Here is a 27,827-nt window from a genome sequence, read left to right on the forward strand (position 1 = left end):
TGGTGATTTCAAATATGAAATTTAATCGTAAGCCTGGTGAACAGCTTTGGAGAATTTGATGCATCCACATTCAAAGCGATAGGAGCTGTACAAGCATGACTAAAATAGCTGCCCGAGAGGCGTTTCAAAGATGGCCGCCGAGTGAAATGACTTGCCATAACGGGACTTTGGAGCATATTAAACGTCACTGTTTCAATTATTTTGGTCCTGGGACACCTGGGTATGAGTTTAAAGACAGAATAGTAACCGTCCGAGACTGCGATTAAAGTACAGTATGATTATAACAAGATACTGAAGCTTGAGACGTCCAACCTTAAACTTAAACTCCAGAAGGTGCACAATCAAACTCGCCTCTAGCATGAACTCCTATTTTAGCATGTCACGTCACATGCCAGGTTACAACAAAGCAGCAATTCTGAAGGTGCATGCTAGAGGGCACAACATATCCTCACAGGGAGACATACAGGGGATTTGGGGATAATAACTAAATCTTTTGGGGAAATTGCAGCTTACAAAAACAATCCTGAAACTTTAATGTCTAGGCTATTTCGGTGCACTTCGACAAAAAGCTTTAAAAAGAAAGAAGACTTATTAAAAGACAAGTACAGACTAAGGATACTTTTAACATTAAGCTGAAAGATGATACATTCCTCTTCCACAAGCTGACATGTAAGGTGTGAGGTACTTTAGAGCTGATGAGTCAAAAAAGGAGGCATAGTAGAAAAATAGGTAACAGTAACAGGTTTGACCAGTCTTACATTCTCTCTCTCTCACACACACACACACACACACACACACACAGTTAGGAGACTAGACACAGGCTAGGCCCTAATGCATAGTAATTTTAGAGAAAAAGCTATTTTAAAGTCCACATGAAATCAAAATTGACCATATTTACTTTGTTTGCCTAAATTGATCATTTTGTGGTGAACAATTCATCCATGCAAGTCAATCCACACAAAAACATTTTTTGGCTTCGTAATCTTTAATCAAAATCTGAAAATGACCCTCCCCTCTGCATTGGAGGACCTTCCCTGATGACGTAGGTTTGAGGACTTGGGTTGGGAAACGCTTAACCACTCCCCTCAAACCGTTAGTCTGTTATGAGCGAGAGATGGAGAGGAGGAGCGCTAGAGTAAAACCCTGCCCTCTGTTCAATATTCCTTTTCACTGGGAAATATACGTCACAGCACTGGAGAAAAGTCGTTTGCAACTTCCGGTTCACGCGGACTTTTAATTGTTGAACACTTGGGCCATTATCAAGTATATATATAATATACCACCTAATGTTCACAGTCACTTTCAATAAAAATAAAATTAACTATTATTTCAAAAACTTTTTTCTTTTAATTTTTTTAATTAATTTTAAAAAATATATTTGATTATAATACAAATTTCTAAATATCTGTTTCCAGAGAAGGGCAAGCAAAAATCAATATTTTATGTGATGCAATTAGTTGTGCATATTATTAATCCATTGTTTTTGTATTATTAAAACATGAAACTATAATAGAGGATGAGGGCAATTTATTACCAATTTAATACTAAAAAAGTGGTTAAAGTTTGAACTGCATTATGAGTTACTCTGGCGAGAGCTTTACAGCTTTGGAAACTAGTAAAACACGGAACATGCAAAAAGCACCCTTTGGGGTCTAAAGCTCTGGAAAGAAGTATGTTAGGTTATCAGATGACTCTTCTAGCACTCGTGTGACTCCATAGAGGAGGTAATCTCATGCTAAACCCTGCGATGTAACGAGATTAAATCAAACAGTAAAGTGCTCAGAGAATGAAGAAAGTAACACATGGAAGAAGATCATGCCTAGAAAGCAGATTTGGAGAACCTTACTGACTGGCTGTAAAAACTTGCTCGCTGGTCAGTCATGGATCATCAAAAAGAGTTACAGCTTATAACAGTGTCTTTATGGCCACACGACAAGAGGCTGGTGGAAAATGTTAAGCCACATATGGTACATTTATTACAGAACAAGTCGGAGAAACCCAGTCAAACATCTTGTTCAATGCATCCCCAGACCAAACCACCAGTTATTTATTCACTACCTGAATATAAAGGTCATACAAAATTGTCGACCAAAACACTATCTAGTCCATGAATAAATAAATATCACATGATATTTATTTATTACTTTCCACTGATGTAAATGTGGAGCGATGACCCATGCATGAATGGAATGTTACAGAGGTTCGTATAGAGTCTGCGCGCGCACTAGTTTATGACAGCATGTGCTCGTGCTGGACGTTCTCTGTGGGTTTTTGAGACCCACAATGAAAAGACTTACGGTTCTCACCGGTCTGACATATGACTCGGTTCTAAATTAAGCAGACCATGCTAACTCTTAGAAATGTTTCAACAGTCATCTGTAAACAAACGCCGAGTACTAGTCAGTAAGCAGTTTTTACCAAAGGTAAAAGTGGGCGGTACCACAATTCTGTCAACCAATAGGTGCACTACAATATACTGAGAATTGAGAAAATTACAGAAGGAAATAAAAAGGGTGTCATTACTGAAGAAGCGTTACTGCACGTGTTCGGGCTTATCAGCAGAATGAGGCGTTGTCGCTTGCTGAATCATTTTGGTGTTAGGCAGATGTCTTCAAATACTGCCATGCAAACTCTGTCAAACGGCTATTCACATGAGTGCAATTAAACTTCATCTACACCACATGCATTTCAGTAAGGTGGTGAACGGCTAAATATGTTTAGAGAGAGAGAGAGAGAGAGAGAGAGAGAGAGAGAGAGAGAGAGAGAGAGAGAGAGAGAGAGAGAGATTGAACTTGGCATACGTGACAGGCTTGACAACTGAAGTGGAGGTTATGAGTTTTTTGCAGACACCTATTTAACTCATTAGCTTTTAACTAAAATGAAGACTTTTTGAGTTGAAATATATGTGCTTATAACAAGTGCTAATTAGTTAAAAAAATCACAAACCCTGGTTTAAATACATAATTTAAAACCCCATATTTACAGAACCACCAACCTACTGTACATTGAACAACACCAACACGCACAACTCACTTTCACGCACCGTTCTGTAGCAAATAAGAGTTCTACATACACACACACCTATGTGTTCACCGGCTATCATATAAGGTACACACTCACCGATCACCTCCTGCAGCTCATAGTCATCCTTGTTGATGGACCAGGGTTGGGAGCTCAGGTCCTCCGACATGTCTCAGGATTGCGTACCTTTATTTAGATCCTGATGAATCCAAGCACTGGTGTTGGGTGCTTGCAGAAAACAACGTGTAAATGTTACTGTAATCCGCAAAGCAGTAGCATTCCAGCTCCTCTCCACGATTATCTTCAATAGCCTTTCTATCATTCCCAAACTTTGCCACCAGCGCCAAAAGCCCCGCCCACCACATTCCTACACACTGACGGGCTCGATAGACGGCCATCTTGGGTGTGTAATAATCACCCTCATCATCTATTATCTATCTCCCTTAAAATACTCACCATCGTACTGTACATGTACATTCCAGCAAAATATCAGTTACTAGCTAATATTACTGCAACAAAAAATAGTTTGTTTCTCAGTAGTATTAACAATAAATGTATAACTATCATTTGTTTGGTGGAAACTAAAGTTATTATGATTATGATTAAAAAGCTAAGCAAGAAGAATAATCAAGAATTATATACAGTAATAGTTTACACAATAATAGAACACTAGTTCTTTAGGCCTACACAAAATTAAACTAAACTTAAACGTCAGTACAGTAGCCTACTGCAAGAAGCATAACCTCCAAAACCTAGTTCAGCACTTTCGCTCAAGGTCAATTAGTGCAATAATTGGTGAAAAATCATCACTAGCTCTATTAAACTTTTAACTTCAAATAGTAATAAAATGCATTGTAGCCATTTTTTTATTTATTTATTTTATAGTTAATTATGCCGCCATCTCGTGGAATAAACAGGACACTTCCTCAAAAAGTATTAATTTGAAAAGGTAGAAGAGTTCCAGAAATAATTAATAATTTAATCGTTTATTTAATTATAGCTTGATTATTTAGTGATAAGAACATTAACAGAATACCTAACAGGATGGTAATCGCTAAATGTAGGCATTGCTGAGTGTGTCAAAGACAATCCAGATATATTTCAAATAAATTATTGGTTAATATTAATTTCTGTAAATTCATTTTAGAATGATGGACGGAATGTTCTAAAGTGAGACAAACCAAATAATAATAATTATTTTTTTATAGATATAAACATATAATAGCCAACAAATATTATCAGCATGTAAAACAAGAACCGGAACATACACCAGAGGAGAAAAGAAAAAAAGAGAGAAAAAAAAACATTGACAAAATGTACAATAAGAATAATAATACAAGAAAAGATAAGCAAATAAAAAAAGGAGATACAATCAATTAGAGCATGTTAGGCTAAGAAAATGTGACAAAATTTAAAGGGGGATTTTGAAGAGAGCGCAACAAGACAATGTTTCCCTTGCTTTGGTCTTCTCTGAAACAGAAAGCGTTTAAGGTATTGATGAAAATCATTGAGAAACAAACCAACTAATTCAACAAAACATTACAATCGAACCTGGCTAATTCTCGTCACTTCCTGGAGGATGATGTCATTAAGCAACTGACTTTAGTTAAAGAGATATTGCAAAAGACTAGAATGGAAAGTGAAATTGAGAACACAGGAAAATCCTATAAAATGAGGATCGATTACAACAACATTCCCAAGAATATTTTAATACATTCTATGCTATAAGTGCACCCGGGGACAACATGGCAAAAAAAAAACGGCAAAAAAACAAACAAACTAATATATATATATTGTAATAAAACGAGAGACATGTCCATGCTCTCACACCCACGCAACACATTTCAAAAAGTTCCAGTCATGAAATCTGCAAGGTGTGCTGCAGAGGTTACTCCTGTTTGTTGGTTTTTCTAATCCTTCCGAAGAATGTATTTCTCGCTGATTCGTAGAAACAGTTTCCACTAACAGGAAGAGCGGTAAATGTGGCCAACTTGATCTATATACAGACGTACTTGACTCTGTACACACATAAATTACCTACTATATAAAATATGATTAAGCTTTTTGATATTAATGCAAATAATATGTATAGCAGCATATATATATATATATATATATATATATATATATATATATATATATATACATACTGTATGTACAATGCTGTCATGATGTATGTCTAAACGGTGAGCACAGGAGATAAAAGGTGTGTTGTTTTCATATAAAAAATCAGTAAAAAAATTACCTGTATAGCTTATAAGTTGTGACACAAGCAACAATACAAACAAATACAAACCCAGTTTCATAAATTGTTAAAACATAGAAAAAAAAGGAAGCAAATCTTCTGAAATTGATTCTATGCAACAACAACAACAAAAGATTAGAAAAATAATTGAATCAATAGTCATAAAGTCTGATCTAACAGATCAAAAGCCATTATCTTTTCTGTGCAGATGAACGTGTCGTCAGAGGAAGCTTGAGGTATTCAAGAAGTGAAAACAAGGTTTAGAAACCGTGACTGCGTACCCAAGATAAAGACTGTGACAGTCTTTGAAATGCCGAGTAATAATGTTCATGGCAAATAGCAGAACAAACATAATATACACAAATATATTTCACATGAATATTTTATAATACAAAACACTGCCAGTGTGAAAGACTGATTAACAACAGAGCAAAAAAAGTGTTCATGTTCTTGTGTGCCCATAGCACTAAATACAGTGTTAAAAACAAAGGTTCTTAAATGACTTTGATGGCTCCATGAAGAACCTTGAACATCCATGGAACCTTTCCATTCCACAAAAGGTTCTTTAGATTATTAAAATGTTCTTCACACTAAGATGTTTCTTTAAAGAACTGTTGACTGAAAGTATCTTTGAGGAACCCAACATGGCTCGACCCAACTCCCTTTTGGAATCTTTATTTTTAAGATTGTACCATCACTGCAAGAGTTTAATTACAGTTTAATGATAGCAAACCGGGAATAAATTGAAATAACAGCTGGATGATTATGCTCATTCAGATTTCACATGCAAAAACACTTGACATGAACAAAAAACAAAAGAAAAACTTCTGCACATTACAAACAAGAACCATTTCGGGGATTTGCTTTGGAAAGCTGAGCAACCTTTTGATGAGGGCAGATGTAAATACCATAAAAAGTACCTTTCTTGAAATGTTCATAAGCTGGACTCACTAATGAGTCTGAGAAACTCTCCAAGCGAGCAAAAAATCACAGAAGGTATTTTCCCTTCATCCTCCATAGAGAATAGTGTGCTTTACCTAGTGATGACTGTATAGTAAACCTTTACAGGTTTCTACAGAAAAGTTTAGGGGAGTGAGAGCGCCTTGCCCAGTCGGCTCCAGAACCAAACCTGCGTGCAGGGTCTGGTGTAATCACAGATGGTCAGAAAACGGAGAATGCTGGGAAAAGGCTTCTTCATTGTTTTGTAGACAACAGGGATTAGGCGTTTAGAGCGAGCTCCTGCAGAATAGACAAAACGAAAAGAACATTTCTATTATCCTTCAGTTTTCATGACATGAAATGCACACTTCAGCACAGCTTACAATATTGATCATATATCATATAAAGAGATGAATATAGTACAACAACTGCAGAATTCAATGGTTAAAATATAGCTGCAAGCAGCGATGACGGGCTCTATCACCACCTGTTGGCTCTAGAAAAACAAAGGTGGGCACATACTTTTGTGTGGGTAAATATAGGAGGACTATTTCAAAAGCCTGTTGCAAGCGACACACACTTTCTGCTGCCTGCTTCCAAGTGGTGATATGACCGTTACTCACAATAGTCATGTGACCAAACATTCAGCTCACTTGATGCACACAGAAAATAGGAGACACTTCCTGTTTTCACCACAAATTTATATCCTAGCCATGGCAAAACCAATAAGCCATATAAAGTGACTATATATACTATATAGAAGCCATATAACGCATTTTATACTATATAGAAATTAAATCTTAAAATGTAAACTGTTATCGGCTAGCTCTAATCTGCTAAATGCAACTATCAAGGTGCGTCCATTTTTTGTTGTTGTTGCTCCGCACAATGTTGTGGGCAAAATCCAGTCATTTCAATAGGAATCAGCACGATCTGGAGTTTTGTGTGAAGGTGTAAAGTTGTAAAGAAGTTGTAAAAAATAATATTTGCAATTTAGCATCTTCAATGTCTCGGCATTATGCTGTTCAAATTTGATGACAATCACATGAATCCTATTTAAAGGTTTGCTGCATGCACTGCATTCACAAAATCATTAGCTACTAGGTTAAAGTTATTTGGCTCAATGAGAACTATAAATGTAGAGAGTATCATACGCATACGTGCATGTATGTATGACATATGCAGCAAGTTTATGTACCCTGTAAAAAAAGGTGCTGAGAGTCTGCCACCACGACCATGCCTAATGGCCGACAAGTCTGATTTGCGTTTCAAATTTTAGATTTTAAGCATGTTAAGTGTCTCAAAAAGCCCTTTGGCCCTAATAAGCTCACTTACTGAAGTAATTAAAACAGTAATGCAACTCAAATAAATATTAAAGATATTATACCTGGGCAAAGGCTGAGTGCAAACTTAGTCTGAAAGTCACAGGCATCACTGTCCAGATAGTCATCGGAAATAACCACCACCATCCTCTTACACCTATGGGACATTTTTTTATTTATTACAAACATTACAATTGATTACAAACATGTAAAGTAGATATTAGACAATTCATCAAGAATTTACAAATCTATGAAATAAGATTAACTGGGCATGCTCCATTATTAAAGTTCCAGCCAATACTGATACGCTTTTTGAAATTATGTTATGGCTGATAAACAAATTAATCACTGATATGATATTATAAACTATTTTGTTAAAACAAATAAAAAATAAACAACGAAAGTCATCACGACTGTACGATATAAAGTGATATTCAGTTTTAGAAATATTTCAGCTAAATATTACAATTAAAAGTTTTGTTAAATAATTATTTGTGTGTGTGTGTGTGTGTGTGTGTGTGTTCAGTGTTGAGCATTGGATGAAAAATAACCCTAAACAGACCTTTTTTCTATGAGCTCACTGGCGATGGTCCACACACACGTGCCAGGAAGGACGTCTCGGTCAAATACACACAGCTTCAGGTTGTAGTCAGTCTGTTCCAACTGTTTGATCATCTCATGGACAAACTGGAAGTCATTCTGACAATAGCAGATGAAGGCATCAAAGGTCTCCGGTGTTAGTCCTGTTGACAATGAAGTGATTAGTTCGGTAAACTGATAAACAACTAACTCCACAGTGCATTCAGACTGAACAAGGAAAAAACTCACCTTGTGGATCATCATACAGCGTGATTCCCTCTCGCTCCTTTGTGCGGGGCCCGCAACTGTCCACCACTGGAACCTGGACGGGCTTCCTCAGTTGTCTTTCCAAGTACTTCCTGCAGTCATCATCTGTGCAGAAACACCAATAAGATACAATAACACTTAGTTGGAGATTTTCGCTACTTGTCCAATGCCATTGCACGTTTAAAATGGTAGTCATGATTAGTCAGTCTTTTCTCACTCGTGGTCTTTGAGCATATTTGTCTACAAAAGATGTCATGTAATAATGTCTGTTTCCATAATAACAGAAATATAAGCTGAAAGAAGAAAGTCATATACACATAGGATGAATTGAGGGTTAGTAAATTATGGGATCAATTTTATTTTTGGGTGAAGTAGACAAGAATTACAAATAAACATGACCTTTCTTATTCATTTTTCATATAAAATAATAACAACAATACTAATATTAATAATATATTTACTAAATAAAGCACTTCAATTAATTTTTATTATTTAAAATTTTAGTAGCAAACATTTTAATGATTAATAATAATTGTAATATTTTATATTTTAATTATTGACATAATAAGTAGCAATAGTAATATTAGTAAACATATGTTGTATTATATATTATTACAACAAGCTATAACACATAAAGTATATATTATAATATGAAAAAAATATGGATGACATACCTATAATCTCTTTGAGATCTGATATAACATCTTTCCTTTCCGCTTTTTCTAAAATCGACAGTAAATTTGCTACTGTGGCCTCTGGACGAGTTTCCCACTCCGTTAAAACCTTTTCAAAGGGATAGTCTCTTTTCTCGAAATTTTTGATCTCCAGGTAGGTAAAGTCCATCATTTCAGCGACAGTCCTCCAGTCTGATGCCACTGTGTTATGGGGATTCAAATACAGTCCCAGTTTCTTTCGGAAACTGCAGTTTAAAGCTGTTACTGGAATCTCCTCATAGTTTATACTTAACTTTGATGCCATATTTATGGGCACAATCTTACTGTTATCCTCTGAGATTGTTAATATCCTCGTTTAACTAACAGTTACAGAAGAGAACGTGATTTAAAAGCTAAATATATTAAGGTGTAATTTACTGAAGATACCGATAAACTGAAGGAAATAAAAACTTACGAATATATGCTACGCAGTAAAGTACAATGAACAACAACATATGTTGTTTTAAATCCAAGTGAAGATTGAGGAAATGTTCTCAAAACTAGAAAACGTCAGAGAAATGACGAAATAAGCGTTCAGCCAATGGACTCATTGATTCCGGAAAAAAGGCAGGGTCGACTGTTTCAGGATCGGCTGTTAGAATCTAGTGCGTCACAGAGAGATCAGCAAAAAACTGATCTCAGGTCTGCTTGCAAGAGCTAAACACCAAATATGGACAATTTCCGAAACTTTTACGCTAGAAAGTTGTGGAGAAAAAAGGCTTCAAAATGGTAGCGTTTTGGTTCAAATGTCATGGTTTGGTTACAGTTTCCATATTCCCTTCACAGATACGACACTTGGTGTCAATTTTGCGCAGAAAAATACCTTATACTTATGCTGCATTAATATCTCGGACACATCCGACGCATGTGTAACGTTAATTGCCTCTTCCTATATTTACACTTACGTTCATAGCAGAACCTGCTTAAGTGACAATAAAACGCATTTAAAAATGCCAAGTATTGAATATTAGGTAAATAATTGTCTATGTTTGGAATTCTCTGTGTTCAATGTATTGTTAATTATAATATTATTATAATTTAGAAAACATTAAGAGTAAATTGAACACTCCAAACATATATCATTAAATCAAATTAATGTGGTCAAGTGTTTGGAGAGTTAAAAACACTAACTAAAAACACTTTAGTTCAAGCTATGAACGTCTTGAAAAAAGAAATGTTGGCATAGTTCTTTTACAAAAAAAAAGAAAGAAGAAGCAAAGCAATTTTGTTTCCAGTGGTTCAACCATAGACTGTAAAAAATAGGGTTCAACCAACATGCAGGAAGCAATTTTGTTGTCATGTAACACATAGATAGATGTCCACTTTTTTCCACATATTTTGTGAAAGTGCACATTTTGTTCATGCCAAATGAAGTAGCCCTAAGAAAAGTCCTTGATATTCATACCTCAAAGAAAAGTTATAATAAAAGGTGCAGGAAAAGTATTGCAGTGCTTTTTACTTAGTACTCTGACTAGTAATCATAGCACACAGCTGTCTTACAGCCTTTTCCCTTGCTTTTCAAAACCAAACTGAAACAGTTGGCACTTCTCACTTCCTATTTCCGAATAAATGTGCACATTATTCAAACTTTTTCAGTTTGTCTATAATTTACATCATAAATCCCTTTTCAACACACTTGACTAAACCAGGACATTTGCAGAGATTTATGAAAACAACCAAAAATACAAGTGTTTGGAGAGTTCCTATTTCCACTTCCTATTTCCGAATAAATTAAGAAAATATTCTGAATGTGCACATTATTCAAACTTTTTCACAGATTGTCTATAATTTACATCATAAATCCCTAGCACAAGGCAAAACTCCCCCCAAAATGTATTTTTAGGTATAACTTTTCAACACACTTGACTAAACCAGGACATTTGCAGAGATTTATGAAAACAACCAAAAATACAATATTGTATCCAATACAATATATAAAAACACATGAAAATTAGAGCTAGTCCTCAGAATGTGAGCAGTCGTTTCTGTATCTGCATGTGAAAATAGATTCGGAAAGAGCAACACAAAACCACAACATTTTTTCATTTCCCCTTCCTCATTCCAGTGTCTGTAACCTGAGCAGATACCTCACTACTCTGTGTGATGCAGCTCAAGAAAAAGCACCAATCCACTACATCTCATCCTCAGAAACCCTTTTTCTTGGAGAAGTAGAAGTCAATGCCCCTGTCTTTGTGTTGTCTTGGTGTGTAAGATGAGCCCTTCTTCCCTTTTGCTGATGATGGACCAGACTGAAAAAGAAACCACAAATATATTTTGTTATTATTTTTTTGAATACAAGCTTGCATTTGTCCTTTATAGTCATTAATAATCAGCTGTTAATAATCTTACTGATTTGTTGTTGACATGGCGGCTCCACTCGGGCGCGATGACGATGGGCGAGGGGTATGTGTCGTTGAGCGAAACCTTGGCGTGTGAGAGTGCCGAGTTGCTGAGGGTCCATGGCGTATGCACGTCCCCACCTTTAATACCTCCAAGCTCTGGAACCCACTGCCGGACATAATCCCCCTTCACAGATACAACATTTAATGTCAATTTTGCGCAGAAAAATACCTTATTATGCTGCATTAATATCTCGGACACATCAGACGCACGCACGTGTAACTGCCTCTTCCTACGTTCATAGCAGAACCTGCTTAAGTGACAATAAAAAGCATTTAAAAGTGGAAAATACCAGGACGTGCATTTACAAATATTATGTATATATATATATATATATATATATATATACATACATACATAGAAAGAAATCAGTTTAGGCCATAAAGGCAGCTGTTAATTTATTATTAATTATCATTTTAATCATTTAAACATCCATTTTATTTGCTGATGATAGACAGATAGATAATTCAAGATTTTTTTTTAAAGTAATTTTTTATTTTATTTGTATTTTTTCATTTTTTCCAGGCTTTACAAATATGATTCACATAAGTTTATGATTCAAATAATTGATTATTCTTTAATGATCATTTTAACATTGTTTTATTTTTGCTGATATTAGATAAAAAGTACTTGAGCACTCTTAAACTTGTAATTCGAGATTTATTTTATTTTAATTTAGTTTATTTAGCCTATTTTATATTGGGTAACACTTTATTTTACAGTGTCCTTGTTACACGTTACATGTAGTTACTATAGTAATAACTATAAATTACGTATAATAACACTGCAACAAGGACAACTTAAAATAAAGTTTAACCTTATTTAGATTTTTTTTAATAGATTTTAATGTAATTTAATTAAATTCAAATCATTCCGAAAGGCTGTTAATTGTTACTAATCTGTTAATTTATTAAATACAATTTATGTAGACTAAAACAATGGTTTGATATTTTTATGTTTCCCTTTTCGATTTTGGTTTTCCTTGAATTGTTTTAGAATTATTTTACTGTTTAAATTATGTTCAATCGTGACAACTTACCCCTATAGCATGCAGAACTTTGTCAAAATAAACGTGCAATGTGTGTACAGTGAACTTTATATTTATTGCTTGGATGTACTAACAAAACATATGAATCAGAATGCACGTGTTTTTTAGTTTTATGTGCTAATACCGTAAGAGACCTGTAAAAATTACCGCTTACGTTATTGTCATAGTCCAGTCCTTGTTTGATCATATTAAACTTCCTGTTTTCTCGAGGGTCATTTCCTATTCCGGCACTATAGAGCCAGTTTCCATAGTTGCTGCAGACGTCATGGTCCACCTGATAACAATGAAAGATAATAGCGCATCAGACGGCAGCAAAGAGCAGGAAGCATCAACCCACTCCATCAAATATACTGTAGCAAATGTTTCTCACCAGCAGGTATTCAAACCACTCAGCGCCCAGTCTCCAGTCTAAGCCCAAATCCTTGGTCAGAAAGCTGGCCACATTTTGACGTCCTCTGTTGGACATGAATCCTGTCAGCGCAAGCTCCCTCATGTTCGCGTCTACAAACGGCACCCCAGTTCTCCCCTCTGGACAACATGTGAAAAATATCTTGCTATTAATTCACAGAAAATCTATTGAAATGTGTATTCTTCAGTTGATTCACATTTACCTTTCCATGCACAGAACCATGTCATATCTGTCTTCCAGGGAACATGCTTGTCTTGCAGACCTTCAGTTCATGAGGGATGAAAAATGATCATATTAATCATTTAAACATCCGTTTAATTAGAATATTATATTAGAATGTAATTGAGCACTACAAAGCCTTTATTAAAGAACTGGTGGAACATTTTTCGTATTTTATTTTTATTGCTTATGTATCGTTATGTGTTGTTGTTGTTTTTGTCTTCCTTAGTTAGCTTCAGGTCAGTTAAAGTTTAAAATAAAAATAAAAAGACAAAATTTTACCATTTTGAGAATTTATCATTTTGGTCGGTAAGGCTTTGCTTATTTGCAAGAAATTAAATCAGCATACTTTTTCTTCAGCAAGAATGCATTAAATTGAGCAAAAGTAACAGTAAACCATTTATAATGTAAAAACTATATTTCTTTTCTATTCATCAAAGAATCCTGGATAAAAGTTATCACAGTTTTCACAAAAGCGTTAAGCAGCACAACTCTTTTCAACATTGATGATAATTAGAAATGTTTATTGATTGAGCAGCAAATCAGCATATTAGAATGATTTTTTCAATTCAATTCAATTCAATTCAACTCAATTCAATTATGCTGAAAATTCAGCTTTGCCATCATAGGAATAAATTACATTTTAAAATTTGTTAAACAAGAAAACAGCTATAAAGTCCCCTCGTAGCCAATAATTTTATCCCTTAAATCATATTTAAAGTTTTTGCTGTTTTTCTGTATTGTAAAAACACAAAAATTTCTTCATGCCTTAAAATAGATTGAATGTAACTCTACACCCTTGCTTCATTTAGTATACGAGGATTCATGAATATGCAAATTAGTCCCGCCTCCACTCACTCACACGAGCTAAGAGATCCACTAGATCAACTTTACTCAAGTTACTGTAGTAAACGCTGCACAATGGTATCGCTCTTTACAACGTCGGACACATAACAGTAGGGTTGGGAATCGTAAGAAATTTTCCGGTTCCGCCTAACGATTCCGGTTCCAAATCAATACAAATTATTAAACAACTAATAAAAAAATAGTAGTAAGGAAAAATTGCACATTACTCAACTCAAACAATCCTTTTATTGTTTATTTCTTATACTTGTCAAATGAGTTTAACAGACTGGTAATGTCAACAAATTCAACATTATTTAGCAATTTTTGCATTCTCGGAGATTTTCGGACCTCTCCTAGCTTACAGAATACCCTCTCAGAAGGGGTAGAATATGCTTGAACACACATGTAAGATCCAGACAGGTGAAACAGAATATGCAGCTTTAACAGTCACGTCTTTATGAACGTTTTTCATATATGTAATCGATACACTCGTTAAGCGACTTTCAAAAGGTGATTTACTCTATTTTGGTTGCTATAGTGTTTTTACTGTATTTTTGATCAAATAAATGCAGCCTTGGTGAGCATAATAAACTTATTTCAAAAACATAAAAAAATCTTAGATAAAACAAATCCAAACTTACCATTCATATGAAATATTCTGTCTCCATATTTTAAACCCACAAACTTGAAGTAATCTCTCCACAGAAGTTCAAATATCACCCTGGTGAAGAAAAAAATTAATATCCTTGCACATAAAAACCTGAAATGAGTTAATCTTCTTTGAAAACTCACCAGTACGTGCTTTGATTGGCGGTTCGTTCTGCCTCATACTTCTTGATCTGGTCATAGATGTACCTGGGTGATATGCAGCCCAACGCAAGCCTGAAGAAAAGTAAAGGAGGGTCAGCATTAGTCTGTGCTTTGCTTATGCATTATGAAAACATCATTTCGGAGGCTCACCAAGGAGAAAACTTTGTAGAATAGTCCACTCCGATCATGCCATTCCGAGTCTCCTTATAAGATGCAACAGCATTCTGTGATAAAACAAGAACATGCAATAACCCTCTTTCATTGATGAAGTTATTTTTAGGAAAAAGGAAGAGCAGTCCTCACTGTATCCCAGAAGTAATGTTTCAGCCTATCAATAGCTTCGGTCTCTCCACCGCGGCATGGGAAGGCCGAGCGGCAGTCCATCACTGGCTCTGAAACCACAGATAGGAAATATATCATGGCTGTTCTTTGTGGTCAACATAAGATAAATTGTTTTATCCTCCAAATATCCTTCTGAGGATTATACAGTCATCTGAGAGGAAATCAGAGCACAATTCATGTAAAACTGCAATATTAAGAAAGAGGAAATATGATTCAGCCTTTTCACCGTCCTACTGACTGTTATGTTTTGTATCTAGAGATATATTGGTGCAGTTTACTCTAAATGTGATTTAACCTGTTAAATGTCAGTAGCTACGTTTACATGAAATCATTCCGATAGATGAATCCGAATATAGTGTTTATATGAACGCTAAATAAAGTGATCAGGTTGATGTGTGCTTTACCAGGTTTACACATATTCCAGTACAGTTACTGTATGTAAATCAAGGTACCTGTTTGTCCCAGGCCCTCAAATGTAGGTATAGGACCCTCTTCCAGTCCAAGGGGAAGAGATTTAACCTGTTCCGGGGTGGAAAGGACCGGCCGCACTCTGCCCTGTCCTTCAACCACTTTTCTGAACTGGGTGTAAACATCAGGTAACCTTTCAAAGACAGCGGAAATTAACAGGAAATTTAGTCACACGTTTAAATTGCTGACCTCACATGCACTAAAACCAACACTGTAATTAGTAATCAGGCCTTAGAAAAAGGAAGTAGTAGTAAAATAGTTTCCAGTACTTTTCTGTAAAGTTTCCAAGGAAAGTTAACTTGTTTTACAAAGCTTAGCTAGGATGAAGTTGCTAAATGTGCTGTTTAAGTGGCTAACATGAATGGAAGTAACTGGTAAAACAATCATTTTATTTTATTTTGTATTATATGTCAGCACCAAAATCTATTTTAATGACAAGAACAGATTAGTTTAAAAGACAATATACAGTATATAATGTATATAAAACACAATATACATAATGTAGGCTATATATAAAACACAATATTAAATAATCTCGAATAAATATTCTTAAAAATTCTATAAAAAAAAAACTTTAATATATTAAATATAAAAATGTGTTTTTTGCATTCTCAGATAACGTTTTCTTACACACTTTTGAAATCAAGTTCCTGTTTGGAAAAATAGTTGAAAGAAAGAACAGTCTACGGAAGATCCAAAACTTATATTAAGATTTATTTTTTTAAAGCATAATTTAATTATTTTAATGGGAAAATATTATGTAGGGTGGCACAGACAGTTTACATAATACTCCCCAAATTTTGTAACATTATCATTAACTGTCTAAAGCTCATGCCGGGATTAACTAAACTTAATTTAACACGAGTGTTGTTAGTAACCTAAAACTATTACAAATAATTTCCATAATTGAAATAAAGCTGAAATAAAACATAAATATTGGTCAAAATCTTTAAAACCTAAAACAAAAAATTACAAAAATAAATAAACATTTACTTTACTTAAATATTTACTATAATAAATAAATACTTGTTGAAATAAATAAGTTGAAGTATTAAAATTAATAAAACTCAGAAATGAAATAAAAATAAGTGGAAGGGACAAAAAATAAAACTGACAAAAGCGGATTAAAAAATAAAAAGGCGGATTTAAAATATAAATAAACACTATAATAGCATATAAATAATACTAATTTAACACTGCAACACTTGTCCTACCCTCCAATGTGTCTGAATGGCAGATCATCTAGGTGGTAAAGTGTAGAGCCCCAGAAAGTCTGAACTTTGACTTTGTTTTGGCAGCAGATGTCCTTTAGCTTCTTCTCCACAGTCTTTTCCTCTGACGCCACCTTCAGGCAATAGACAGAAAGACTGCAAATACTGAACTTGTACATTGAGAGCTCACAGCACTGTATGTGGCCACTCTGAAACACACCTCCTCATGAAACGCCACAGCTGTGACTGAACCCAGCTGCTTAATCAAATCACCAACAACATCCTCCGGCTTTCCTTGCCTGACCAACAGCGTGCTGAACAAGGGCATACACACATATATTCATCATAAAACATCAGTATGTGGAGGACAGAATGTACATCCTGTGTGTGATGGAAAAATTCCCACCTGCCCTGTTTCTTCAGTGTTGCTCTCAGGTCTTTCACACTGTCCAGGAGGAAAAGTAAACGGAATGGACCAGTCTTGGGGAAGTTGAAGTGATGGGTGCCCTGGTAATGACGCGGGTCGAAGCAGTAGAGGGGGATTATGTGCTCCGCATTCCTCTGAGCCCAGTGAAACACCTGGATGAACGGAGTAAAACCGGTTTGTCATAGGTCCCACAAAGCTTAACGTGTCAAAGCAAGCAGAGCAGTTCATACAATCTGAACAGACCTAAAATTTGTTTACTAATTCAAAAGATAAATATATAGGTAAATATATTGGGTAGTTTGTCGGTAAGGGTCACAAGGGGCATGGTCACACGCTAGCACTTCTATTGAGGACTATTTATTGTATATAAATATTAATATTAATAAATTATTCTTGAACTGACCAAAGTGTGTAAAGGGAGAAGGTTACATTAAAAACATACATTTTAACATTAAATGATGATGTTAAATCTATACAGTATTTAATTCAATTACATCAGAACTGTAAATAAATAACAGAAAAATTTGTAATCCCTTTACTTTTACAAGGGAAAAGCAATTAAATTACAGTAATTAGATTACTTATAAATTAATCATATGTGTGTGTGTGTATATATATATATATATGAAATCTGAGAGAACCAAATCTGCCGATTAGAATTTTAAAGATCATGTGAGACAATTAATACAAAAATAAGGTTAAATTTTAATGTATATATATTTCCATCTAGTCATTTCTTATGTATGGAATAATTGAATTATTAGAAAAATAATGCACACCGATGTGATAATGCGGCCACGCAGGCGAAGCGGAATATATAAATATATAGCGGCATAATATATAAATGATGTCTATTTATGCAAGTTGGATGTGACCACGCCCCTTGCGACGAGCCTGACAAACTACCCAATGAGCGGCCAGATTTCGCCTCAGTTCCTATAAAGTCAATTTATTATTCTCAAGTGTTCCGTTTTGTGTATAAAAAGTAATATTAGTAAGAGAACCGTTGTGACGTGTTAAATCTCGAGCAGGACATTATGTCATATCGAGCAGGACAAGTCTATGCACACGGATTTAGGCGCGAGCGTGGTTTGCTCGAGACAAGAGGCGATTCTATGCTCCTGTAGTTTACATACAGATACAATACCTGTGATTGTGATATTTACCTCGTTATCATGCAGACGCAGGTCGTTTCTCAGCAGACATATGACCGTACGAGAAGCAGACATCCTGGCAATCGGTCTTTAACAGTGTAAAGAAGTCTCGAGCGGTCGTGTTTACGTTGAACATACAGACCAGCAGCAAAGAAAGAGTGACGAGCACGTTTAGTAACATGCGCGTGAGGTGATGTTACCAAACATGCAGTCTGAAAGCGCACGTGCTCTCCTTACCATCAAACAAAGAGTATTTCAACTCTTACAACTCTTAAGCCACACGATTTAACAAAATATAATGTTTATAATAAATGTTTTTCATAGGCTACATATAAAAAACATTTCCTTAGACACGGCTGTCAGACATAGCGGACGGAATGTCATCCACTAAAATCATTTTTAGTTAAAAACAAATTTTATTTATATTTTTAAACAAATCAATGCAGTTCAAAGTGCTTTACAGGAAAGAAAGAAACAATAGATACAATAAAATAAACAATTAAAAAACATATAAAATATATAAAAGCCATTTTTATATTTATATTTTAAATTCTAATTTTTTTAAATTATTATTATTATTTAGATTTAAACCTATTAATATTTTCAGCACATCTTCCTCAGGTTATACTTTTAGTTCTACTTTGTGGTATAGTTAAAAGTAAATAATCTGAGAGCCCTAGGTAGGTTCATATAGGCTACTGAAAGCATTTTTGAGAGATAGTTTTTAGCAAATTCATGCAATTCCTTATAAACTAATAAAATATTTTTAAAATCAATATGAAAACTTACAGGTAACCAGTGTAATGACTTTAATATAGGTGTAATGTGATCTCTTTTTTCAAGTCTTTATCAGTTCTTGAGCAGCTGTGTTTTGGATTGATTGTAGTTGATCAACTGTAGTCTTTGGTAGACCAGAAAGGAGGGCATTACAATAGCCAAGTCTGCTATTAAATGCATGCATTATTCTTTTGGTCTTATTATAGTTCTTTAGATGATAAAATGCTGTTTTGGTAATATTATGAAAATGAGCTTTGAAATTAAAATCAAAGACAACTCCTGTGTTGTTGTTGTTTTGTTTGTTTGTTTTCCTCTTTGCTAGTTTAATCCCAGTTTATGTAGTTTAGGGGTCAATTTCTCTCTCTGTTTCTGATCCAATAATCAAAACATCTGTTTTATCCTGGTTGAGTTGTGAGAAATTTTGTGACATCCAGTCATTTATGTCTTGGATGCAATTTGCAAGTGAATCAATTTGCCCAATTTGAGAGCATTTGCTAATAAGTAATTGCCAAAATGGCTCGGATTTGAGAAAAGCTCCAGAATCATTTAGGCTATTTGCAGGTGCCACTTTTTATATAATTTTATATCAAATGCAATGAAATTCATACATTTACATTACAGATATGTACTTTAAATTTATTTATTTAAAGCATATTAATGTTATTGACAGCTGTACGCTTCATTGTGATTTTTTTTTTTTTTAAGCTTTGCATGAAATATTCATGCAAATATTTCATGTATTGTCATATTCATATTTCAATATATTGTCAAAACGGATACCTAAGGGAAAATGAAGTGATAAACTTTGACAAGATGTTATTGTAAATGTTATAATAGTGATTTTATAATGTCTAAAAATGAATACAAAAGCAAAACCTGTGAAAAGAACTATATTAGTGAGTAGAATGACAAAATTACCATTATAACCAGTAGATGGCAGCAGAGGACCACTCATTGGCTTACTTAAAGGTCCCGTTCTTCGTGATCCCATGTTTCAAACTTTAGTTAGTGTGTAATATTGCTGTTAGAGCATAAATAATATCTGTAAAATTATAAAGCTCAAAGTTCAATGCCAAGCGAGATATTTTATTTAACAGAAGTCGCCTACATCGAACGGCCCGTTTGGACTACATCCCTCTACTTCCTTCTTTAATGACGTCACTAGAACCGTTTTTTGACTAACCTCCGCCCACAGGAATGCTCCCTCAACTCTACCGAAATTCGTTTATGTACTTGCGCACTTCTTATAACTTACTGTGTTTACTCAGCTCTTATGGTGATTTTCTGAAGTAAAACTGACGCTTCATCTTTTGTGTGATGTACAATAAACTTTATTAAACTCATCAGTATATGTTTGATCATCATTCAGACAGCAGACTTGTAGGCTATTAATAAATAATGGATACATACAAGCAGATGACAAATACGTTATAATAACCGTAATTAAACTACTAAACTATACCTGTTTCATCTCTATACAGCACTCTGACTCTGTAGGCATTATTGTCCGACTCGAAATGCACACCGTTACTGAGAATTTCTGATATTATCATCATTCCGTGAGATGAAATTGTCCTGACAGACTGAGCACGAGCTCATGAAGCTCCGCCCCCTGGGTCGTCCAGCAGCAGCTTATTTGCATTTAAAGGGCACACACTAAAACAGCGCGTTTTTCTGTGCCCCAAAAATTGACAATTTAAATATGCTGTAAAAAATGATCTGTTGGGTATTTTGAGCTGAAACTTCACATACACACTCTGGGGACATCAGAGACTTATTTTACATCTTGTGAAAAGGGGCATAATACGGGACCTTTAAGAGTTATAGCCATTTTAGTGAAAGTGGCCCCGTTTCAAATTTTTTGGCGTCCCGTCGCGAGCGTGAATCATCAATCTAAATTATTTTTGACAACTTCTTGCCATGAGGGTCTCTAGATGATGCACGTCAAGTTTCGAATGAAACGGCCTATGAGCAGTTCGAAAAAGTAGATTCGCGCTTGAACCCCTAATTACATAAACTAACAATATGACACAGAAGCTGGTTGTAGACAATAAATTTATTTATTCAAATGTACAAAATCACTGATAAATGTTTCCAGGCTTTTTCATCAAGGCAGCACAGAATTCTCCATTCTTAGCCCCTCAAAAACCAGTGTGGTCTGGTTCACTCTCAGCTGAGATCACTGAAACCCAGACCTCTCCACAATCATAATATACTGGGACTAAGGTATTTTGAATATAATGAAACATTATGACAGTATCTATTTACAATACAATCATCTTCAGCGTCAAAGTGTCTTTGACAGCATCACTGTGTGATACTGAAACCATCTGAAGGACATCAGAAAACACATTCCATCGTTAAATGTTTTAAAAATGACTGACCTCTCAGAATAAGGACATCAGAGAAGGCACTATTTGCAACATGAATTTGCTGCTGGTGAATTTCTCGAATTCAAAACAAGAACAGTATCATAGTATCAAGTGTTGAAAGTTTAACATTTACATTTGGACAAAATCAAAATAATATGCCATTTAAAACAATGTACATTTTATATTTTTTGTTACATTGTGTATATATTTATATAATGATGACAACAAAAAAAAGTTTGCATGTTTGAGTCGACAACTCACCATTATAGGTTACAAATCAAGACAGCGACTGTTTCAGCAACACCGAACAGTTCGGAAGTGTCCAAATTCATAATTCAAGTATATCACTTGCTCTTTGGTTGTTTTTGACTGAGCGAACAGTACAAGAATGCTAAATCACCAGCCGTAGTAGTCTTCTCTAAAATATTGCTTTGACACTTTAGGGTAATTTTTATAATAATACAAAAAGTTCGTTATTGTCATTCCAAACGTGAATAAAAAAAAAAAAAAGTATAAAAATATTCGTTGAATCTCAGCTGATTATCCTATGTGCTCTATGCATGAGTCCAAGATTGCAATGGGAATGTATTTACAGTGATTAACTCTGGGTAAAGAGTGCTTTAACTAAAACTTTACATAATATAAAAAAAGACGTGTTTATACAGTCTAATAGCTGAATAGACATGAAAAAAAATGTCTCTGTCTCATACTGTACCACTTTGGTGGTTGTATACGTCTTTTTCTGTGTTATTCTCATTTGGTTAGATTCTAACCATCAAACACAGTAATCTTAACAAAAAAATTACTCCAATGAGTATTGTACAGTACATCTATATTATCTATATTTATATTTTCTCCATGAGGTCTTTTCTATGTACTTTCAATGACACTCAGGATTGGACCCAGGGATACAGAGGTACATAAGCCATAATCAAAATCAACTCTCTTTTATGACCGAATGAATTCTGCTATACAAAAGACCACGTTTAACTCTCGCCATCTTAAGATGACACTCTTAATACATTTGTGCCAAATTCAGGCCCTATGTGATTTGTTCAGCAACCCCTGTAGTAACACATCTTGGGTTGGTTTCAAGTGCATCGGGGGATCCGATAAAGTCAACCGGCAGTAATGCATGTAAACTATGCTACTGTAATCAGTTTTTTTTTTTTTTTTTTCACCAGTGACACATATTATGCGCCAATCTGTGCCGGTATACTAAGTGTTGGCACTGCATTGTAACATCCTAGCAAAGCTGGTTCAATCCCAAGACACAGGCTCTGTCCCAAATGGCACCGGGGTCAATGACAAATCAGAGCGTCCATATAAAGAAAAGGAAAAATCTTTAAAAATGTACATTTTCAGAAAAGTATATTCATGCTGGTTTCATATTGTGTTTGAAAACCTTCTATACCATTTTTAAGAAATTTAATGACTATAAAAATGTATTATGGTGTAACCATCAAGTGAAAAATAATATATAATCCTCGCACCAAAAATACATAATTATTTGTGATTGTTAATCAAAATTAACAATTCATATGTGTACACTCACTATTTGTGATTATTTGTGATTATTTACAAAAAAATCTATGTAAAGGTTTTTTGTTTGTTTTTTGAAATATGAATAAATTATTAAATCAGAAATCACATCACATGACGTTTTGAAACATTAATATTTTGTTAAAATTCAATCAAATAATGAAATATTATGCCAAACTACTAAAAAAAAGATATTTCAATTATCTTTATTATGATATAAGGGCAGCTGTACTTAATTAATTTAAATGTATTTTTGAATAAATGAATGGATCTGGACAAGAAAACCATGTTATGTCATTGACCCACTCTCAGCTCTCACTGTCGATACTTTGTCGCAAGGGATGCTGGGTAATAGTATGCAGTGAACGACTGTGATGACGCGTTTCCAGTTATCAACATCGCAAATCTAAAAGTCTTTCATATTTTCATTAAAAAGAAAAATAATAATAGACATTTGTAACAGTGTGTTATATTACCTTGGCAGTAAAATGACTAAAAATGTTATGAATTAACACTGCTGTGAGGGTGTTTCTAATACCATGGCTGAGGGAGTGATGGCAATTTTGACATCATTCTCATTTCTGACCAACAAAATGAATCTCTTAATATTTTTTCCATCTTTTGGAAAGTTGTGGAAACACCATCTTGGATTTTTTGTGTTTGCTTTTGGAGGAAATTGGAATACAAACATTATATTTGCTATCATCCCCCGTGCACCGCTAAAGAAGTTTATCCGACTGTTTATCCGACGACCTCCGCTTCTGAAAACCCTGGAAATGTGAAAAGAGTCCATTCACCAAAAGGTCACGAGTGCGTCATTTAGGACAGAGCTATGCACCATTCTGATTAACAATACGGGAAATGCTATTGTTTTTTTCCGTCCATAGTTTCCCTCTTAACGTTATATTTGTCGAGCTGCGTTGAGGAGATCTGAAATACACATCCCCTCTTTATGGTCAAGTTTGTTCTTAGTTGGCTGGTTGGTGGGTTTCTCCGGACCCTGGAAGGCAGAGTGGTGATTGTTCGCGTGATTGTGTGGTTTTCCCTGGGGATTCCAGAGAGATCCGAGATCTGTAGGATCAAAAGCTGCCCTGGACAAAGGGGTGACTGAGAAGCCCCTCGGCAGTGGGCCGCCATTTCTCTTCCACAAAGATCTGCCGCAGGAGGTCCCTGCATGCGTCGGACACTCCCTCAGGCAGGTTTGGCTTGGTCGGCTGGGTTGCGATCTTGAAAATGGCTGCCATTGCTTCATATTCAGCCCATGGGGGTTTCTGAGTTAGCATCTCTACGACCGTGCAGGCAACACTCCTGAGGAGAGAGACGCAAGGGACTGTTAGCAAACAATAGCTACGTTTCCAGTCATGTTTTTTTATATGAATCTCAGATCTCACCAAATATCTGCTTTGCGTCCGTATCCTTCTCCATTAATGACTTCCGGGCTCATCCAGTAGGGGGTGCCGGTGACCGATTTGATCCCCGTCCCGGACATGCAGATGGTCTGGATGCGCTTGCTAGCCCCAAAATCTCCCAGCTTCACATTTCCAGAGGAGTCCCTCAGAATGTTTGCGCCTGTGAGGAAACACATGTAGATTGAATTACATGTTTGCATGACCAATGATGACAACTGCATAAAATTATAAGCTGCTGATGGCTTTTGAAGTTTGAGACGCGGCCTTTCTTCCCACGCTTCTAGTCGGAGTGATTTTCCGTTGTTTTAGCTGTGTTGCCTGTGAGATTTGCGCTTGTTTGAGTAATGACTAATTCCCGCCAGCCGCAAAGTTTCCACACCCTGGAAGTCTCACTGTATTGTGAACGGAAAATTAAGAAAGAATATGAGAGGAAAGACAGAGACTCCTTCCTTTGCGCCCCACACTTCTTGTGGATATTTCCAATAGAGGATCTTCGGATTGTTAATGGAATGACAGAGACTGTATTGGTCACATATACTAAAAGTATGTGGCCTTAAAAGTATTTAGACACACTTAAAAATATCTGAATGTAACTGTTTAAGAAAAGAGTTGCAAACAAATGTGGCTGGAGAATTACTTGAACGTTTCTGAAACATTTGTTACAATTAATAAACGCATGCTCCACAAATGTTTCATAATTTGTTGCCATTTTGAACACTGCATTATCTATATTCATCACTGTACAATAAATAACTGTAAAAATTCGACAGTAAAAACCTGTTAACTACTGTTACCTTACCATATACAGTGAAAAACTATAAATGGTTTAACATTGCATTATATGCCATTTAAATCAAAGTTATGTTTTTTTGTAAAAACTGTATCATATATTTTTACCGTTTTTTACTGTAAATTATATGACATCATATATGAATAAATGTTATACAGTATAAACCAGAGCATGTGAGTGGAGTGGAGCGGGAGCGAGAGCGGGCGGATCTTGGACAGAGCGCAGAGCGGCATTTTTAAAAGGACGGAGCGTCGCCTTATTTCCCGCTCCAATTTCGCTCCAATTTCGCTCAGCTCACACCACGAGTCTGAAGCATGCTCAGTCAAACCTAAACCAGGATCCATCTGTCTTGCATAGTCATCAACAGTAGACTATTTTCAGTCAAAACTCGGCTCAATAATGGAGTTCAAAAAGTAGGCTACTTCAAAAAGGAAAATGAGAAGTCACACAGGTGTAGGCTACTATTAATTTAATAAAACTAACTAACAATGATAATGTGGTACAAGAAAACGAATGTGGAGACATCGTTTCAGTCAGCAAAGATTCATTTTGGAATCTCAAAAGACACATCTCTCGAAAACATGAACGTGAGCTACGCGAACACGCTGGGAAGAAAACAAAAGGTTAGCAAATTGAATACGGTAACTTGTAACAAAGTGTAAATTAAATATAGCGTAATATTCAAACAAATTAGTTTTTTAATTCAAGTAGACATGGTTCGTTTTATTTAGCCGAATTTGTGTCGTCCGTAATAATATTTATATTATTAGGACCATTTATTCGTTTAATTTTACAGCAGTTTGTGTGTATGGAAGCCAATTTAAATTTTAATCGTGCGCGTTGCGCAAAAGTTCACTTATCAAAATTCTGGCCTTATAGTTAATTTACTTTTAAAAAATTTATGCATATTTTTGTTTATATAATTTTTATTTATATTATTAGGCCCATTTATTCGTTTAATTTTACAGGACTTTTTGTGTAGGCTATATTCCTTCTTACATAGGCCTGTAATTTGAAATAAAACATTTCAATTTGAAAAATGTTGTTACTCATTAGTTCTTTAGGAGGTAAGGCTGTGGTCTAAGCTAAAAGTGATATAGCCTACATGTAGATTTTTTTCCTTTTTTGGAGCGAGCGGGGGGCGATTTGAGTGGAGCGCGAATTGAGCGCTGAGCGATAATGAGCGGAGCGGCCTGATGTAGCTTTGAGCGGGGGAGCGGAGGGGTGAACAGTTCCGTGAGCGATGAGCGGAGATTCTCACATTTCAGATTTCTCTCATGCTCTGGTATAAACCGTTTTGTTTCTTCTTATTTTTGCTATAAATTAGAGTGTTTTGTGCTACATTTGTTCTCATGTGGCTTTATATTTTACCACATGTATTATGGTGGATATCAGTTAAAAGGTAACTTGATATTTTAGGAATACTTGATGAAATATACGGTCATATGTTGTAAAACATTAAGGCACCATATGTGATACATTACAGCGAATTTTATAACCACAGTTACTGTAAATTTAACAGGATCATTTTAATCTAACCTTTTGTGAAATGTTCTGCTTTGGGACTACTTGTGCCTTCCTTAATAAACTGAGAGATTAAAGAGTGTATATGTCTAGTAGAAGCAATGCTGGCACTGTCCGGTAAGTACCTCTGATTTAGAGGATGTGTTTGATATCAATGCTTAAGAGAAATACCTAATAGACAGGTTGTTAATTCTGGTCAGAGTTTAGCCCTAAAGTCTGAAGGAATGCAAAACCTTGCCAAAATAAAGTTATTCTACTTAATAACAAGAGATGTATTTCAGGTGGTCCGGTGCAAGTGACACTATCCATTAGATTTACATTACAAAGCAATCCTACCGTTCATAGCTGAAGGCGATTTATGATTACTGTGATTTACCTTTGATGTCTCTGTGTACGATCATGTTGCTGTGCAAATAGTGGACTCCCTGTAGGATCTGTCGGGTGTATCTGCGGGTGACTTTTTCAGTCAGCGCTCCGTACGCCTTCAGCTGGTCTTTAATAGAGCCCTAGACACACATGGACACACAGATTTAACATACTGTTCAACAGAGTGCTATTAAACAAGAGCAAGGAATCTCGCATGAATTCAGATACCATATTCAGCGTATAAAGTGTATGCATGTGTTTTATTCTCTAAAAGTAGAAACTGAACTATAAAGACTTTGTATTTTTATTAGGAAACTTAAAAAAACAAGCTGTCAGCATATGCTTTGACAGGAAACATAAAAACAGGATTCAAACCTGTTTACCAAAGGATACAGTGCAATGGAAAATGGTTTGACCCATTCCAGATTTCCTGATTGCAAATGTTTTGCTGTATTATTTTTGTTCATACTGTATGCAGGAGTTTAAAAATATATATTAAATAACAAGTACAAAGTATTAAAATGAGCTGTTTAACTCATATTTTGTTGCTGTTACTTTTATAAACTAAACTATTGTGCTTTTTACTCTAGTGGATGATTTAAAAAATGCACATCAAAATAACTATAT

The 27,827-nt window shown here is 35.2% G+C and overlaps 4 protein-coding genes across 4 annotated transcripts in view; all 4 read right to left on the reverse strand.

The window, feature by feature from the left end:
- The window catches only part of oxsr1b (oxidative stress responsive kinase 1b), a 47,208-nt gene extending 43,845 nt beyond the window's left edge, over positions 1-3,363 (reverse strand). The window contains exon 1 of the mRNA XM_084102970.1: positions 3,121-3,363. Coding sequence (XP_083959096.1) covers positions 3,121-3,190 — 70 coding nt within the window. The 5' untranslated portion in view covers positions 3,191-3,363. The remainder of the gene's footprint in view (positions 1-3,120) is intronic.
- A 2,267-nt stretch (positions 3,364-5,630) lies between these two features.
- Positions 5,631-9,606, reverse strand: myd88 (MYD88 innate immune signal transduction adaptor). Its single transcript, XM_084103089.1, has 5 exons — positions 9,048-9,606; positions 8,356-8,478; positions 8,090-8,270; positions 7,593-7,684; positions 5,631-6,505 (listed from the first exon to the last, which is right to left on the reverse strand). The coding sequence occupies exons 1-5, from the start codon at positions 9,349-9,351 to the stop codon at positions 6,351-6,353; spliced, it is 855 nt and encodes a 284-aa protein (XP_083959215.1). The 5' UTR covers positions 9,352-9,606; the 3' UTR covers positions 5,631-6,350.
- Positions 9,607-10,961: 1,355 nt separating this feature from the next.
- Positions 10,962-18,634, reverse strand: cry-dash (cryptochrome DASH). The gene is made up of 14 exons (XM_084103088.1): positions 18,433-18,634; positions 17,246-17,418; positions 17,060-17,153; positions 16,843-16,973; positions 15,613-15,761; positions 15,122-15,210; positions 14,969-15,042; positions 14,801-14,890; positions 14,650-14,729; positions 13,146-13,205; positions 12,905-13,062; positions 12,689-12,808; positions 11,436-11,612; positions 10,962-11,335 (listed from the first exon to the last, which is right to left on the reverse strand). Exons 1-14 carry the CDS (start codon positions 18,493-18,495, stop codon positions 11,231-11,233), a joined length of 1,563 nt encoding a protein of 520 aa, XP_083959214.1. The 5' UTR covers positions 18,496-18,634; the 3' UTR covers positions 10,962-11,230.
- A 2,612-nt stretch (positions 18,635-21,246) lies between these two features.
- Positions 21,247-27,827, reverse strand: part of map3k22 (mitogen-activated protein kinase kinase kinase 22) — a 56,636-nt gene continuing 50,055 nt past the window's right edge. Inside the window, exons 16-18 of the mRNA XM_084102133.1 lie at positions 27,211-27,340; positions 24,503-24,680; positions 21,247-24,419 (exon numbers count right to left, since the gene is read on the reverse strand). Coding sequence (XP_083958259.1) covers positions 24,191-24,419; positions 24,503-24,680; positions 27,211-27,340 — 537 coding nt within the window. The 3' untranslated portion in view covers positions 21,247-24,190. The remainder of the gene's footprint in view (positions 24,420-24,502; positions 24,681-27,210; positions 27,341-27,827) is intronic.

Source organism: Abramis brama, assembly GCF_963993115.1.
Source record: "Abramis brama genome assembly, chromosome: 24".
NCBI lineage: Eukaryota > Metazoa > Chordata > Actinopteri > Cypriniformes > Leuciscidae > Abramis > Abramis brama.

What these genes read in the sequence shown, in the direction of transcription:
- myd88 (XM_084103089.1), bottom strand. Translation starts at nt 9,351, where the DNA reads ATGGCATCAAAGTTAAGTATAAACTATGAGGAGATTCCAGTAACAGCT. An exon ending in AGTGAGCTCATAGAAAAAAG is followed by an intron (nt 7,685 to 8,089) that starts GTCTGTTTAGGG and finishes AATGTCCCATAG; the next exon opens with GTGTAAGAGGATGGTGGTGG. An exon ending in TGCACTCAGCCTTTGCCCAG is followed by an intron (nt 6,506 to 7,592) that starts GTATAATATCTT and finishes TCTATTCTGCAG; the next exon opens with GAGCTCGCTCTAAACGCCTA.
- cry-dash (XM_084103088.1), bottom strand. Translation starts at nt 18,495, where the DNA reads ATGTCTGCTTCTCGTACGGTCATATGTCTGCTGAGAAACGACCTGCGT. An exon ending in AACATTACTTCTGGGATACA is followed by an intron (nt 15,043 to 15,121) that starts GTGAGGACTGCT and finishes GTTTTATCACAG; the next exon opens with AATGCTGTTGCATCTTATAA. An exon ending in ATGGTTCTGTGCATGGAAAG is followed by an intron (nt 13,063 to 13,145) that starts GTAAATGTGAAT and finishes CATGTTGTCCAG; the next exon opens with AGGGGAGAACTGGGGTGCCG.